General features: G+C 41.5%; 1 protein-coding gene across 1 annotated transcript in view; it reads right to left on the minus strand.

Moving 5' to 3' along the window:
* The window catches only part of SLC9A9 (solute carrier family 9 member A9), a 532106-nt gene that overhangs the window by 94317 nt on the left and 421927 nt on the right, over window positions 1-15862 (minus strand). The window contains exons 13-14 of the mRNA XM_024769140.1: window positions 14914-14962; window positions 2539-2618 (exon numbers count right to left, since the gene is read on the minus strand). Of these exons, the coding sequence (XP_024624908.1) occupies window positions 2539-2618; window positions 14914-14962 (129 nt within the window). The remainder of the gene's footprint in view (window positions 1-2538; window positions 2619-14913; window positions 14963-15862) is intronic.

Consider the following 15862-nt stretch of genomic DNA (forward strand, 5'->3'; position numbering starts at 1 on the left):
GACATACCCCCCCCCCCCCCGGTGAAATGTGAGACAAAAACTATGACATCATCTGAATTTAGTGTCACTGCTCTAAGCTAAAAATTTGGGTGGGTTCCTACTTACATTTTCTTGTCTCCAAGTTATCTTTTCCATTTTGCAATGCAATGCAAAGCATTCCTTACAACACTGTCAGAATTTGAACAAAAACATCTTTTATCTAATTTCTGATTTGCCATTTTGTGATATTGTGATTTATAATAAGAAATAGAAATTTGGTCTTCATCCCCAGTTTTGGCAGAGAGCTCTTAAAACCCTTGAATTTCCTAAGTGATGAAAGCAAAAAGGCATCCTTCTGTTATGTTGATGGATGACGTTTGGACCCCAACTAAGGTTGGGTGCTGGATGCCAGGAAAACCCACCATGTGATTAGAGGGTTGGAACTTTCAGTTCTCACCTCACCACCTCTGGGGGAGAGGAGAGAGGCTGGAGATGGAGTTCAATCACCAATGGTTAATTATTCATCAGTTGTGCCTATGCAATGAAGCCTCCAAACCCCAAAAGGATGGAGTTTAGGAGAATTTCCAGGTTGGTGAACAGGTGGAGATTCGAGGAGAGTGGCGCACTCAGAGAGGGCATGGAAGCTCCATGTCCTTTCCCCGTACCTTGCCCTATGCACCTCCTCCATCTGGCTGTTCCTGAGTTATATCCTTTTATAATAAACCAATGATCTAGCAAGTAATGAGGTCTTCTAGCAAATGAATCAAACCCAAGGAGAAGGTCACGGGAACCTCCAACATGTAGCCGATAGATCAGAAGCATAGGTAACAACCTGGGCTTGTGGCTGGCTTCTGAAGTGGTGGTGGTAGGGGCAGCCTTGTGGGACTAAGCCCTTACCTGTGAGATCTGACACTGTCTCCAGGGACATAGTGTCAGAATTGAGTTGAGTTGTAGGACACTGACCTGGCGCATTGCTTGGATGGGTGGGGAAGCCCCCCTTCCACAAGTTGGAAATCGGGTCCTGGAACCCCAAAAGACACTTTCTTACTGTACATCTTGTCATAACCAAGCAGCCTTTATATGTACTCTTCAGCCACATTTTTATAACTTCCTACAAATTTGGTTATCAGATACTTTAAGCAATGGCAGGAGAAAATTGTGTTTCCAGAAGAGAAACAAACTGGAACACAAACCAGCGTAACCTGCTAAGAACTGGCTTCCCTCAGGGAGACCAGTGACTGGTTAGTGAGGTACCAGAACCTCCAAGAGGCAGTTAATGGCCAAGATGGACCACTTTTAGGGTGGTGGCAACCTACACTGTCCATGAAAACTCAAGATTGAGTGAGGCAAGGTATTTGCCCATAGATAACAGAAGTATGGAAAAGCAAAACTGTAGCCTCAAAAAGCCTCTACCTTCCACATCTCATTTCATAATTCTTGGAATGTTCTACTATTTCAGAATTGCTTTCTAATTTTAACCTTGTTTTACTTTTGCTTATCTCTGCAATCTTCAATGGGCTTCTCTTCACTTCACTCTTACTTTTTTTTTTTTTTCTACAGTCATTCCTCGAATTTGCTTTCCTTTCCTTCCTGCTGTGAATTTCCTGTATTTCTCTTGCTGCTTCTCCCTTTTCCATTTTTACCTCCTCTTCATCTTATTCTTTGAATTTCTTTCCCCTGTTCTTAATTCTTCTTCCTTTCCCTCTGATCTGTTGTGGCTTTAATCATTGCTGAGCTGCTTTAAAATCGCCCAGTGACTGACGTTTTCTCCCTGAAAGGAGAGGGATTTGTGACTGTGGAAAACTAACTACAAAGACCCAACACATTCAATTTTCAGCACAGTTCTTTCCTTTCTTCTGTGGCGCTTTTGCCTGGGATTAGAGGTGGACCGCTTACTGCAACTCACAATGGCAAAGCCCTTCAGGCCTGACTTCTCAGCTCTGTGAGTCGCATGGCAAGGTGTATCTGAGCCACTCTGTTTACACTGATTGCTAGAATTTTAAAATTGCCCGTCACTAGAAAAAGCTTACTCAAGTGTTTCCTGGAAAACAAAGTAGTATTATTTCACAATGTGATGACCGGACTTATTCTTCTCCTCGGACTATTCATCCTCCCTCCCCCCTCCCCCTTCATTTTTTACAGCATGAAACAAAAAGACAAATGTGTTCCTGGCAGAAGGGTGAAGGAGCTTTGTCACCCTGGCCGACTCCACCAGAAGTAAGATTTTTACAAAGGGATGAACAGTAAAATTAGTAAAATAGATCAGTTTTTCAGGACTCTATGATTTTATCATAGAGCATTAGGAAATAGTAGATTGCCACAAGCACACCAGATTCATTTGCCTCTGAGAGATTTCGCTTTAGCTCTTTGCAACACTTAAGTATGGACTACACAGCTTTTTATGTTTTGAAATCATTCTTTTGGCTACATTTGCTCGTGAATTCGCTTTACCTTTCTGCGTTTCTTGAAGAGCAGCAGTGCAGACCTCAATGATTAAGTGCTCGAAGTCAGTGTCTGCCATGTAGCAGGACCTGGGAGATTATCATTATCAAAGGATACTTGTGGTCAAAGCTGTACCACATTCTGAAGAGCCGGGCAGTCTCTGTTTTCGTCGTGCTTTTGCCAGAGTTGTTTGCTTCCTAGCGAGTGACAACAGAAAAAGGCATTGGATAAATGATCACTATAAATATTGATATATAATATCAACATTAATACATAGTATGTATATAATATTAATATATTTGAACTATAAGAATATGTGTCAAGCCAAATTAAACTTAACCACTTTTAAAAAATCTTTCCAGATACAGGTATTTTCATCTAAATGTTGAACCTACTGCCAAGCAAATTAGCTCATGGATCTTGCCATATGGGTGAGGTTCTTGTGGCATTTACTTTTTTTCATAATTCCTATTTTATTAAACAGCTAAGAAATGCCGCTTTGTTGACACCAGTGAACATGATATTTCTGTCAGATTGCTGTTGTGGGAATTTTGCAGTTGTTTCTGTCAGATTTGGAGGGTATTTATTTACGATTTACCAAAAGGTCAAGACTAAAGGGATAACGGTCTAATAATCGTTAAACTAGTTTTCATTCATTTTATTTTTGATAGATCACTACCAAAGCCTATGGTTAATCTTTGATATCTTCCCCCTTCGATTCTTAAGTTTTGAAATAGATATTCCGGTTGAGAAGCCTGTAATAATTTAATAACTGAATGAATGTGTTTGTCTCCCCCGACCCCATACTCACTCACTCTTTTTTTTTTTCTTCAAAGGACCACAGTGGGAGGGAGGAAGAAAAGGACAAAAGAGAAAGCATTTGATAGGTGTTTATGTAACAGTAGAGGATGAAAATGTGAGAAAAAGGTGAAAATTTTTTGTGAACTTTAGAGAGATGATAATGGACATTGCAATGTGGTATGAAGGAGATTCAGGGACATTTTTACCTCTTCTGTGTATCTCATTTTGCATATTAAGAGAATTCCAGACTCCAATCAGTTGTAATTATCTTCATCATTAAAAGCATTTATATCTTAACATGGACTTCATTGCTTTGTTTGGGCCCTCGGTTTCCATGCCCAAATTGTATCAGGAGTTCACAGTCCAGTAATAATGTGAACATTCTCAAGAAACCATGAGTCATGGAAGACAGTGAGAAACCACTGGCTGCTCCAAAGCTAGCCCTTAGTTGAAACCAAGGTGATTTACTTTACTTTGTTTATGTACTTTTTTGCCCCTTTCCAGACAGTTCCACTGATGGGTAATGATAAATAACTGAACACAAAAGGCTGTATTCTGCTCTCTGAAACACATGTAAAAGCAGACGCTGCAGTTCCATGCCCCACAAACAAAAGGGGAACACAAGAATGCTAAGTGTGGTCCCTCCCTTTCTAGGCAGCCATTTATCCTTTGTCTAAAATGGTTGAAGCAGACACTCCACAATAAAATGGAAACCCAAACTGGCAGCCTTTCTCATTGGTTGTTTTAAGATCTCTGATTTCCAACACTGAACAGTTTCCTAAAAGGCGTTCCTTAGTATGCCACTGTTCTACGTGATGTTGATGGAAAGTCTGTGCCGATCGTTCAGGAAAGGATGGGTTTGAGAGTGTTAACCAGGTTTGTTACATTCAGAAATTTTTGGAATCTTTCATTTGTAAATGGGCATTGTAAATCTTTGAGAGGGAAGCCTTTCTCAAACTTACCTGGTCATGGACCACATGCCCCATTCCCAAGTCCCACAGTGGGACATCTATGATCTTTTCATGGATGATGTCAGAGTTTCATAGATCTGTTTTCTGATAGACCCAGAGTGCCATGCCCTGTTATCTAGAGCTAGAATGTACCCATGGCATTTCCACAAAAGGGAAACCAAGGTGTCCAGTTCAATTTCCATCTGTCCCTGAACCTTTCTCTAGCTATTTCTACCCCAAGAAAGGTGTCAGATTTGCAAAGTCACTGCTATACTTAGTGTTTTCTTCATCATCTTGCAACATTTGCAAGTCGTTTCTGAGTCACTGTCTCTCAAACAGGTCAGCACGTTGGGGCTCAGCTGGCAGAGTAAAACTGTTATCCCTGAACTAAACTAGGTAGTAAAGCTCTGGGCTAGCCCTGGGGAGTTCTCTCTCTCTTTTCTTTTCTCTTCTTTTCTTTTTTCTTTCCTTAAGAACAATAAGGAGTTACACATTTTATCCATCCAGAGGCACAGGTAATTTTGATAGCTGACAATATCTATTGATGACAAGATAGTCATTGAAGAAAATTAATAGAAAGGAGTGTAAGCAAATTCCTGTTTTTTCGTTTGGTTGTTTGTTTCTAAGTTAAGGTGGGCTGTGTAGTGCTGAGCTTGGCTGGCAGTCAGGGGCCCAGGATTCTAGCACCCACTCCACAGCAGCCCGGCTGAATGACATTTGTAATAATATTCTCCAGCTATGGAATGCTCATTCATTCCTAGGCAAGGTGCTGGTCACATTATCCAGTCACTAACTTTTTCAGTCATTGTTTTTCAATTTTCACAACAAACCCTCAAGGTAGGTTGCATTATACCTATTTTACAGGTGAGGACCTAGAGAGGCCCAGAGAAGGGAAGAGCTGAGTCCAAAGTCACATAGCTAGCAAGACGCAGAGCTGGAATTTGAACGTAGGACTAAAGGACTCCAAAGGTGCTGTTCTGTCTGCTGGTATCTCACTCAGCCTTTGAACTTTGGAAAGCACACACACCGTATGATAGGCTATTTGGGCTGCAGTTTCCTCGTCTGTAAAATGAATTGAGGAAATTGGATTGGCTGGTCTCTGAGGTCCTAATCGTATGGGAGATACTGTTTTTTCATTAATGACAACAACAACAATAACGGCTGGCACTTCTTGAATAGACGCCATGTGCCAGACAGTGTTTTACGTGCTTTTCATATATTATTATTCCTATTTTACAGATGAGGAAACTGAGGCAACTGGCGAACAGAGAGGTTTCCAAGCACAGTTGTGACCTCTCAGCAGCAGCCTTGATTCCTGTCATCTAGGTGGGTGTAAGTGAAGAGCAAACTAGGGCAAATGGGTATCTGAATAGGAGATGAGGTCGGGATACTGAAGGTTGAGATGCAGCAGCTATATATCCCCCCAAACGTAATGAAAATGCATGGCTCCCCTCAGCTGGGTGAACGCTGATGGGTTGGAAAGTGTCCCTGAAGAAACTTAACTTCAGTGTTAGAAATTTCTCTAGACTCCTAAATACTGGTTTCAGGGATTTCTCAAGGTCTTGGAAAACCTCCCTGCCTTTTACTCCCTTTTTCCTCTCCTTTTTATTTTATTTCCTGAGGGGAATATATCAGAACATACGGGCATTCCTGAAAGAGCTTATACTCTATTTCCGGGAAATCTTCCAAGGTTATTTTTTGCCAGCTGATGAGAGCAACACATACTAGGTAACACTTGTAATCTATTTTTCAACCTTTAATTTGCTTGGGATACTGGAGATGTTATTCATTTTACTGCTTTGTAGAGAAATAAACTGGGTTCCAATTAGAATGAAACATAGAAAATGTTTTTCCAGGTAAGGGAAATACCATGGATGACCCAGCATTGACTTTTCTGCTGATCTGAGATAAAATGTTCAGTGTATGCCTTAAATATCTGTTGGCCCAATTCTGGATCCATTCATTTATTTCTCTGAAGTTATTGATGACTTAATAACTGGGTTATGAAAGGCCATCAATAAATGAGTAGAAATAAATGAGTTAGTCCACTGTGTGCCCTGCTTGTTCACTGGGGGCTGAGGATAACTGTGCCAAGGGAAGGCCAGGCTTTGCGGTCACCCTGGAACAGGGAAGGTATCCGATGAGGCAGCGCAGAGGGCAAGCCCCTGGGAGGGGCCAGATGGGCAGAGGACAGCAGGTAGCATCAATTTACCTGGCTTATTCTGAAGCAGTGATCAGATCACACCCAAGGACAATGGATATAAGCAGTCATCAGAAGAAGAATCTGGAACTTGGTGATAGTCTCTTTACTGCTAGCAATATGTCTTCTTTTTTTGAGTTCTTTGATGCCAGAGGGGCAGTGGCATCCAGGTTGGAACAAGCAGAGGATCCAGAAACTGAAGACCAAGATTTGAGTTCTGACTCTCTACTGTCTACCATTTAATAATAATGATACACTCTCCAGATCTGAGCCTCGTGTTTCACAGCTGTAAAGGGGAACTGGAGATCTAAGGGCATTGAATGTTAGCTTTTATTTGCCCTTGCTACTTCTAAGAAGCAGAGTGTTTGATATATGTGGAATTTCTGTTTCCTTGATTATCCTCCATTTCTGGGAAAATGTAAAAATGACTGGGGCATTTGATATCTTTCCTTTTTCTCCTTAAACAAGGGAATAGATCAGAGGTTGGGAAGTGGCTGAGCACGATAAGGAGTGAGTAGTTGTCTTTTTTTTTTTTTTTTTTTTTTTTGCGGTACAGGGGCCTCTCACTGTTGTGGCCTCTCCCGTTGCGGAGCACAGGCTCCGGACGCTCAGGCTCAGCGGCCATGGCTCACGGGTCCAGCCGCTCTGCGGCATGTGGGATCTTCCCAGACCTGGGCACGAACCTGTGTCCCCTGCATTGGCAGACGGACTCTCAACCGCTGCGCAACCAGGGAAGCCCAGTAGGGAGATTTTGATTAAGAATGGTGTTATGGGCTGGTGACATCACAGACTAGTATGGGCTAAGGACCCAGAATGATGTATGGACTTATTAACTTCCTCGAGAAAGAGTTCTTGGGTTTTCCTTAACTTTCCTTGAGTATTCAAAGAAAACATTGTATCTTTGGCTTCTTTTCCCAGGTGGGAGTTGTCTGATGAGAAGACATTGTCATTTACCAGCTGAGATTCCTCAATCCTACCCACCAGGGAAGCCCAGTAGTTGTCTTTTAAGTGACCCCTCTAGCACCACCCTAGAGAGGGAGCAACAGGAAAATTAGGAAGGTACTCTGTTTTATGCTTATTTGGATCCCTGAAAGAAAACAAAGGCTCTGGCCAGAAATCTTTAAAAAACAGACGCTGAAGCAAGAGGGAATTGTTTGCTGTATTAACCTTAATGAAAAAGAACTAAGCAAATGTAAATACATTCCTCTATCAATATTCAAAGGAGGGGCCTTTGCTAAGTGAACCGGAGGAACTCTGCTCTGGGCTAGTCATATGGGATTGCTTCTCACTTCACGGGGATTCAATGGATTAAGAGAGAGAAGATTTTCCTATTTCTAAGATTTCATATTCAATACTAATGTCAGTGGAGGTTGTACAGAATGATGACAAAGACAGATAATTATCATAACAAACCTGTAGAGTTCCTTATGGGTTCCAGAGCACTTTTTCAAGTAGTCAGTGTGAATGGGATTTGACAGCAGTACTTTTGCCCTGCCATCTCCCAGTGTGGAATGTATTCATGTAATAATTTTAAGTTTATTGCCTTGATTTTCTGATTACCAAGGAGAAGACCGGATTCTCTGTCCCCAAAGAGAACGATTTCTAGATTCTGAAGGGGGACATGATACAATTGAGAGTCAATAGGAAAATTTTTTTAAATTTATGTTTTAAAAGGTAAAATTAACTCTCAGCCTCCACACAGAGAGAATTTTATACAAATATTTTCACCTTCCTCACACTATGATCAATTCATAAACGTTCCCAAGAAGGTATAGTCACAAAATACATGCTTAGGGAGAAAGAATGAAGGAAACAACTAGATAAGGATGGGTAAAAATGCCAAGAGGAAATGTAGACATCACAGATACACTACCAGCTAAACTCATGGTTTAGCTACCAAAAAAAAAAAAGGTCTGCTTCAAATAACTTTGTCCGTACAAGAGATTCAAGTTAATCCAGGGAAAAATAAATTGTTTGGTTCAGGTAAATATAATATTTTGGTGAGTTAAAAATGTATGTTCGGGGCTTCCCTGGTGGCGCAGTGGTTGAGAGTCCGCCTGCCGATGCAGGGGACACAGGTTCGTGCCCCGGTCCGGGAGGATTCCACATGCCGCGGAGCGGCTGGGCCCATGAGCCATGGCCGCTGAGCCTGCGCGTCCGGAGCCTGTGCTCCGCAACGGGAGAGGCCACAACAGTGAGGGGCCCGCGTACCGCAAAAAAAAAAAAAAAATGTATATTCACAAATTCTTTGGTACTTGTCCCTTTAAAAGATGGAGACTAATTTCCCTTCCTATTGAGTGTGGACGATATATAATGACTCATTTTTAATCAGTGGAATGGAGCAGAAGGGATGGTGATAGACAAGGCTAGGTCATAAAAAAAACATTGTGGTTTCCTCCTTTCTGTCTGTGTTGAACCACTTGAGGGAAGTTAGTTACCTTACTGTGAGGACCCAAGCCACTCTATGGAGAGATCCATGTGGTAAGCATCCGAGTCTCCCTGCCAATAGTCGGCAAGGCACTGAGGTCTCCTGCCAACATGGAAGTGAACCTTTCAGACACAGTCAAGCCTTCAGATGACTCTAGCTCTGGCTGACATCCTGACTGCAACGTCATGAGAGACCCTGAGCCAGAAACACTCAGCTAATTTGCTTTCAAATTCCTGACACTTAGAAACTGTGAGATAATAAACGTTTGTTATTTTAAGCCACTAAGTTTTGGGATCATTTGTTCAGCAGCAATAGAAGGCTGATACAATTACATATTGGAATTATAACTTCTAGATGTAAAAGGCACTGGAGTAGAAAATGCACCTTGGAACAAGAAGATCCTAGCTCATGCTGTTTCCCAGTGACAGTGCCCCAAACCACAAACACCATAGCAAAGATAAGGGTTCTACATTTACGCTTGTGATTTGAGTATACAGTATTATATTTTTGTCTGAAAACAAAACAAAACAATGTTTCCCCCTACAAAACTACTTGCAAAACACACAATGGCTGGTAAGAATAACTGGTATCATAAATACATGATAGAATTCAGATACTGGGCAACAGGCAGCAAAGGACAAATGAGGTAAGCCCTATATTCTCTTTTCTTTCTGCCCTTTCCCAACTGTAGTACAAGGAGCTAGAGTCCAAGCAGAGAACAATTCAAGCTGAGAGCAACAGTCTCACTGAGTTGAAGAACTACAAATTGGAGATTGGGTGTTATTGAAGTGGCTGGAATTTTGTTGTTGTCGTTGTCTTGGGAAAGTTATTTTAATTCTTTGAACTTCAATTTCATCATTTATAAAATGGGGTTTATAATATGAATCTCGATTGGTCAAGGTAAAGATTAAATGTGATTTTACATACGGCACCTAATTGCTAAATTGAGGCTATCATCTTCCTGCACTTCCTCTTCCTCATTATTATTTCTGTTTTCTAGAGCATGTAATTATAGAATCTGTAAATATAGATTCTCTTAAGCAGTAAAAATGTAGTGGGGAGGGTGTATACTTTTGGGTGTATAAGCCGTAAGTAAAACCAAAATAAATTCAGTGTTGGCCAAGGGAAAACCCAAGATACTTGCTCTGAAATAGTCATTTTATTTTTCTCAAAGTACTGTTAGTTACAATAACAAAAAAAACCCCTTCATCTGGGTCAGGTCAATTTTAGAGTTTACTGTTCTATTTCTGAAATATTTGTTGGTATAGCACGGAATTTACATTCTGTGAGGCCAGCTCCAACAGCATGGGGACATAGTATGGAAAAATATTGATAATTGTTGGATCCGAGGAACATATACGTGGGAATCTTTATTCCGTTTTCTATAGGTTTGTTAGCAATATCTAGAAAATATTCACAAGGCAAAATTAAATTTTATTTAATGACTAGATGACCCTACCATCTGCTAATCTCTTTCCCTCTTGAACCTACTTATATTTCCAGCATTTAAGTATCAATTGTGCAGAAGAACACATGCTTTTATTCTTCTCCAAATGAGCTCTTTCAGTTTCAAGGGTGTTTTAAGTTATGGTTTTCTGGGATTTGGCAAACAAGTCTTTGTTCACCTGACTCATACCCTCCATATTTTTACAGACACTTTGTTGTATCCCTTCTTAGTGGTAGTCGTTCTGCTGGAGAAATCGTAATTCTTTTAATCTCCCTCTGCTCATTGCAGCTGCCTTTCTCTGGACCTTTCTCAGCTCCACTTTGACTTTCTTGAGCTGTGGTGACCAGAACTTATCCACCCAGGTTACACACAAGCATAAATGACAACCAAAACCAGAATTCAATGAAGCGACTTCTCGAAGCAAAAATAAAAGTGGAAGTTGGCATTAAGAGAGCACATAGAGGAGCCAGCATAGTGTCCAAAATAAAATTATGTTAGAAAAGATGAAAATTAGCCTCACTGTAACAGTTGGCAGAGTCGGAAATGGAAGAAAAATGAGTTTTTTAAAAAGTTGATCCCATTACTTTTAAGTTCCAAACCTGCAAGTTTTTGCTGCCATCACACATAGAAGGAAATCAAAATCACCACCGTGGCCGGTGATCTGGCCCCTCTTGGTCCCTCCGAATCCACCTGCACTGGCTCCCACCTTGCCCACTGGGCTCCAGCCACACTGGCCTTCTTGCTGCACGTGGAGCGCACCATAACCCGCTGTGCGGCCAGGGCCTTCATCCTTGCAGTTCCCTCTGGCTGGACTGTTTCCCCCCAGAGCCCACATACACATCTCACTTCTGCATATCGTTCAGGACTCTGATCAAATGCCACTTCTTCAGAGAGGCCTGCCCTGGCCAGCCATAGCCTCTCCTCCATTGTTCTCCATCCTTGTACCTGCTCTACTGTTCCCATTCTCTAAACATATAGTATGTAGCTGTTTACCTTTTTGTTCCCAGTGTCCCCCATTAGAGCGTAAGCTCTGTGAGGGTGAAGACTTTGAATTGGTAACTGCTGCATCTTCCTCACACTTAGATTCGTGCCTGACATGGGTGGGTTGTATGAATGAATGAATGAATGAACGAATAGATGCACACACACCAATTAAGAGTGGAAGTTCTAGAACCAGATTCTGGGTTTGAATTTCACTATGTGTCCTTTGGTACGTTATTTAACTTCTCTGTATACAGTTTCCTTATTTAAAATATAAGCATAATAACAGTACCCATTCATAGGTTTATCTTGGAAGATAAATGAGTTAACACAGATTAAGTGCTTAGAACAGTGTTAATAACAAGAGTCAGTACTCCACAAATATTAGGATGATCACGAAAAAGGGCAAGAAGGGAAAAAGAGAAGCAATCGTGGCAGCCCTTCTTGGGTAGCGGGAATTTTCTATTGAAAGATTAAGGGGGGCGTGGCGCTCCAGCAAGTCTCACCTTTGTAATGCTGGGCTGCCAAGGACACAGAATCCATTACAAGGACAACTTCTTGTTGGGGCGAGGGTGGGGTGGTGGAATTTTGTCTGAGGGTTGTTTTTTTTTTTTACATTTAAGAGACATAAAATCACAGCTGCGATACCTTCCATTTCTCAAAGTGGCACATTTGCATAGACTATATATTTAAAGTTTAATACTTGCTTGTGGAACATTCTTTTTAAAGCTTCTGGGTCTGGTATGAGTAAGAGTGTAACACCATTCACACTTTCAAGGTATTACAAGGCAAAAAGGAAAATCGTGACATTGCTGGTTAGTCACAGCCACAAGTTCATATTTCCCAAAGGTTATTTTACTCTCCAGAAACAGAGAAAAAGGAAATTCCTTCAAAAATATGTACATGTCGGGCTTCTCTGGTGGCGCAATGGTTGAGAGTCCGCCTGCCGATGCAGGGGACACGGGTTCGTGCCCCGGTCCGGGAAGATCCCACATGCCGTGGAGTGGCTGCGCCTGTGAGCCATGGCCACCGAGCCTGCGTGTCCGGAGCCTGTGCTCCGCAACGGGAGAGGCCACAACAGTGAGAGGCCCGCGTACCGCAAAAAAAAAAAGTATATGTCATTACATATGCTTATTATTGATTTTGAGAGTATATGATCAGTAATTGCCACAATTATCTGAAAGTTTTAGCTTTGGGCAAGTAAGAGTAAGGTCTTTTTTTCAGAAGTTGACCAGTGCAAAGATTATCCTATTTGTTAATGCAAGACCAATTTAATAAGTGCAAGGTGAGTGGAAAAATGCAATCCTCCTAAGAATTAGGTTTCTGGTCTTTAGAGCAACAGGTGTTGATAATAAGCGAAGAGTTGTCAGGCAAAATGAGGGCCGACAGGTTCTTGACACATAGTTTGGAAAGTACCAAAAAACCCCCTCTGTCCAGGTCAAGTGGCAGCTGCATGGACGCTGTGGTTTGTTACTTCTGGCCTGAGCCCACCATTTCCTGTACTTGACATTGAACATAAGAATTATTCCAAGGGTGGAAAAAGCCTTTTTCTGAAACGTAGTTACCTCGGTAGTCAACCATCATGAATAAGAACACTTCCAGGACACTTTTAAAAAACAATAGCGGCAGAAGACTAGTAGGAACCATGTAAATTATACCAGGGTTAGTTAGATAACTCTTTATGTGTCCTCTACAGGAAGCCCCAAGCAAGAAATTGTGGCCTGTGAACTTCTGTACAGCTTGAGGACAGAGTATAATTTCCCCCTCTAATTATAGTAATTTAGTATATTACTGGTTATCATTTCCTTTCCCCACTGCTTTGGTTACCAGAAAGCTTACTTGTGGTTCAACTTTAGCAAGTACATAGGACCTTATGATCTGTTTAGTCATGATTCTTTTTACTCCTCTGGTTTTGTTTCTGCTTTCATTAATTTTTTTAACTGAGTTTTAAAGTTCTTAAAAAATATTTTACTATTATTTTATCATATGTGGTGGTGTGAGCCTCTTCATCAAATCCTTCACGAGATAAGATGGTTTTAATGAAATTGATTAAGTTAGGTAGTTTTCATAAATATAATTCTAACAACCTGGAGAAGTAGACACTATTATCATTCACGTTTTACAGTTAGGAAAATTGCGATTCAAAGATGTAAAAAACTTGCCCAAGATCCAAATACCACGTAGTTTTCATTGTACTATGTTGTACTATCTCATTTCTCTAATAACAACAACAACAAAAATACTTTCTACTGGTTTCAGTATCTTCAGGTAAGAGTAATTACTAAATTGACAATGGTATGAATGAGCTAAAATAAAGTACATTTAAATTACAAAAGAAAAAAGTTATTTAAGCTAGCAGGTAACCTTACCAATAATTATATGTAATTGTAAAATATTAGGCAGTTAGAGGAAGATGAAGAATTTTCTTTGATGAATTTTCTTATTCTATCACTTTTCTTTTAAAGAAAAAGGTATGAGAAGGACAAAATTTAGATAAAAGTTCTACGTGAAAGTAGAAGAATGGATTAGTTGATCTATATGAGATAAAATACTTTGTGAAAATCTGTACCAGCCCTTCCTAAGGACTCATTACAGCCCACCAGTGTAAGGAGATGGACGGGCTTTGATCCCCTTTCGAAGGTCACCACTCTGGCCCTAATCCCAGTACGCTGACACCCTGTTGGGCTCAGTCCTGCAGTTAAGTGTCTTTCCTGGGCAATAAAGTCTGTGAAAACAGCACCAGCATGGGCTTGGAACACATGTGACAAAAATATTCAAAGTACATATGAGCCAGGATCATTGCCAACTTCATTTTCCAGCCCTTTGTGTAGAGCATAGGATCCTTCCCTCTTTACGTGAACCAGGAAAGCAGCAGCATCTTGCCTGGCGGCACTAACCAGCTGTGCCTCACTGATGGGACGGTAGGAAAAAAACCCATGAAATAAAAGAGAGATGGATCCTCTTCAGATCCAGATATGATCAGGACACAATTCATCAAGCAGCACCTCTTATTTAAGGTGTTATTCTATCATGTCTGTCTACCTGCAATTTCAGCAAGAGGTGCAACATTTCTACACAATTGTTTGCTTTAAGTACTGAGTTAAAAATGACCAAAGCAAAATTGCTAACGACACGTTTTACTCTGATGTTAGATTCAAGTCCCGAGTTTGTGGAGACTACACTTCCCTTACTCAAGGCGATAGCACGTTGTTCTGAATAATTTTCCCTAAGGATTTTCAGGCTGTGCTTTTGCAGATTTTCAGTGTGTCTGTATTTCTGTATACCTGGACCTGGTAAATGAGAAATCATGCAGGAGAAGCAGGCCCATCTGTTGTGTGCCCAACATGCATCGAACATGCATCAAGTACATTTCACTGAGATGACGGCGCTAGCAAGTTGCTGGGCAGGGATTTGAACTCCAGGCTGCCTGATTCCAAGAGCTGTGCTCTTGCTTGTACACTGCAGTTTCCAGGCTTCCTGCAGCCACAAAGAAGGCACGAGTGTATGCTAGTTCTAAGCGCTCTAGAGGTTACGCAAAGGTTATCGACACCCTGAATTCCTGCGTATTTTATAGTCATCTGATTTATTTTATCTGCGGGGCCAGCCCCCTTTAGAATGAGCCTCCTGGCTATGGAACACAAGATCTCATATCGCTGTACTCTATGCATCGGCTTCTTTGACTTGCCTGGTGTGAAGAGGGCTCCTTTTGATCCTCATCCGGGTCCACACCAACCCTGTTAAAGAGAACAGAGAACTGGTAAGGGCCTTGCTGCTGATGAGATGACACAGTCTCTTGGGTCAGGTCACGTGAACCAAAGACAATATGAATCAGACGAAAGGTTTAGCAGAAAACCCTCCTACCTCTCCCTGAATCAAAAGAACTTCAAATAGATTTATGGCAAGAGGAGAACTTGTACAGCTGGGCCTCTGCACAGCTGGTGAGATTGGACACCAACAGCTGTTCCCTGCTGCTGTCTTTCCCAGCAAGAGCAGAAGCCTGAGAACCTGGGACAGCAGCTCTCAGGAAAAGACCTCCATGGCCCCCAAAACAGGGATCCTAGAAGGAAGGCCACCTGTTCTTCCTGCAGGACTCACTGACAAAACTGCTCTGGGAATGTGGTGGCCCAGGCTGCAGCAGGCTCCCCAGGACAGAAGAAAAACAGATCCTTTGTCCAGATGCTTATGGAGGCTGGCAGTAGGGATGATCCAGGTTTGTGGGATCTGAGACTTATACAATTTGGGGGGCTCTCTTTAAGCAAATTAATACAAAAATACAAATACAAAATTAGGGATGAAAGTGACTCTTTTAAAGAGAAAGAGAAAAGAAATTATAACACATTTTATAATTTTAAAATCTGGCAAATGCAACAGACATCTCAACATCTATAAAATACATAATATTCTAATTAATTTACTGCCTGACATACCTCTAAAATAACTTTTTCCTCCTAAGTTTTGTCTGCATACTTTGTTACTCTCTGTATATGATATAATGATTTTGTGTAAGAGAGTATAGGAGGGGGCTTCCCTGGTGGCTCAGTGGTTGAGAGTCCGCCTGCTGATGAAGGGGACACAGGTTCGTGCCCCCGTCCGGGAAGATCCCACGTGCCGCGGAGCGGCTGGGCCCGTGAGCC

This window comes from Neophocaena asiaeorientalis, unplaced genomic scaffold, assembly GCF_003031525.2.
Source record: "Neophocaena asiaeorientalis asiaeorientalis breed wild unplaced genomic scaffold, Neophocaena_asiaeorientalis_V1.1 scaffold118, whole genome shotgun sequence".
In the NCBI taxonomy this organism is placed as follows: domain Eukaryota; kingdom Metazoa; phylum Chordata; class Mammalia; order Artiodactyla; family Phocoenidae; genus Neophocaena; species Neophocaena asiaeorientalis.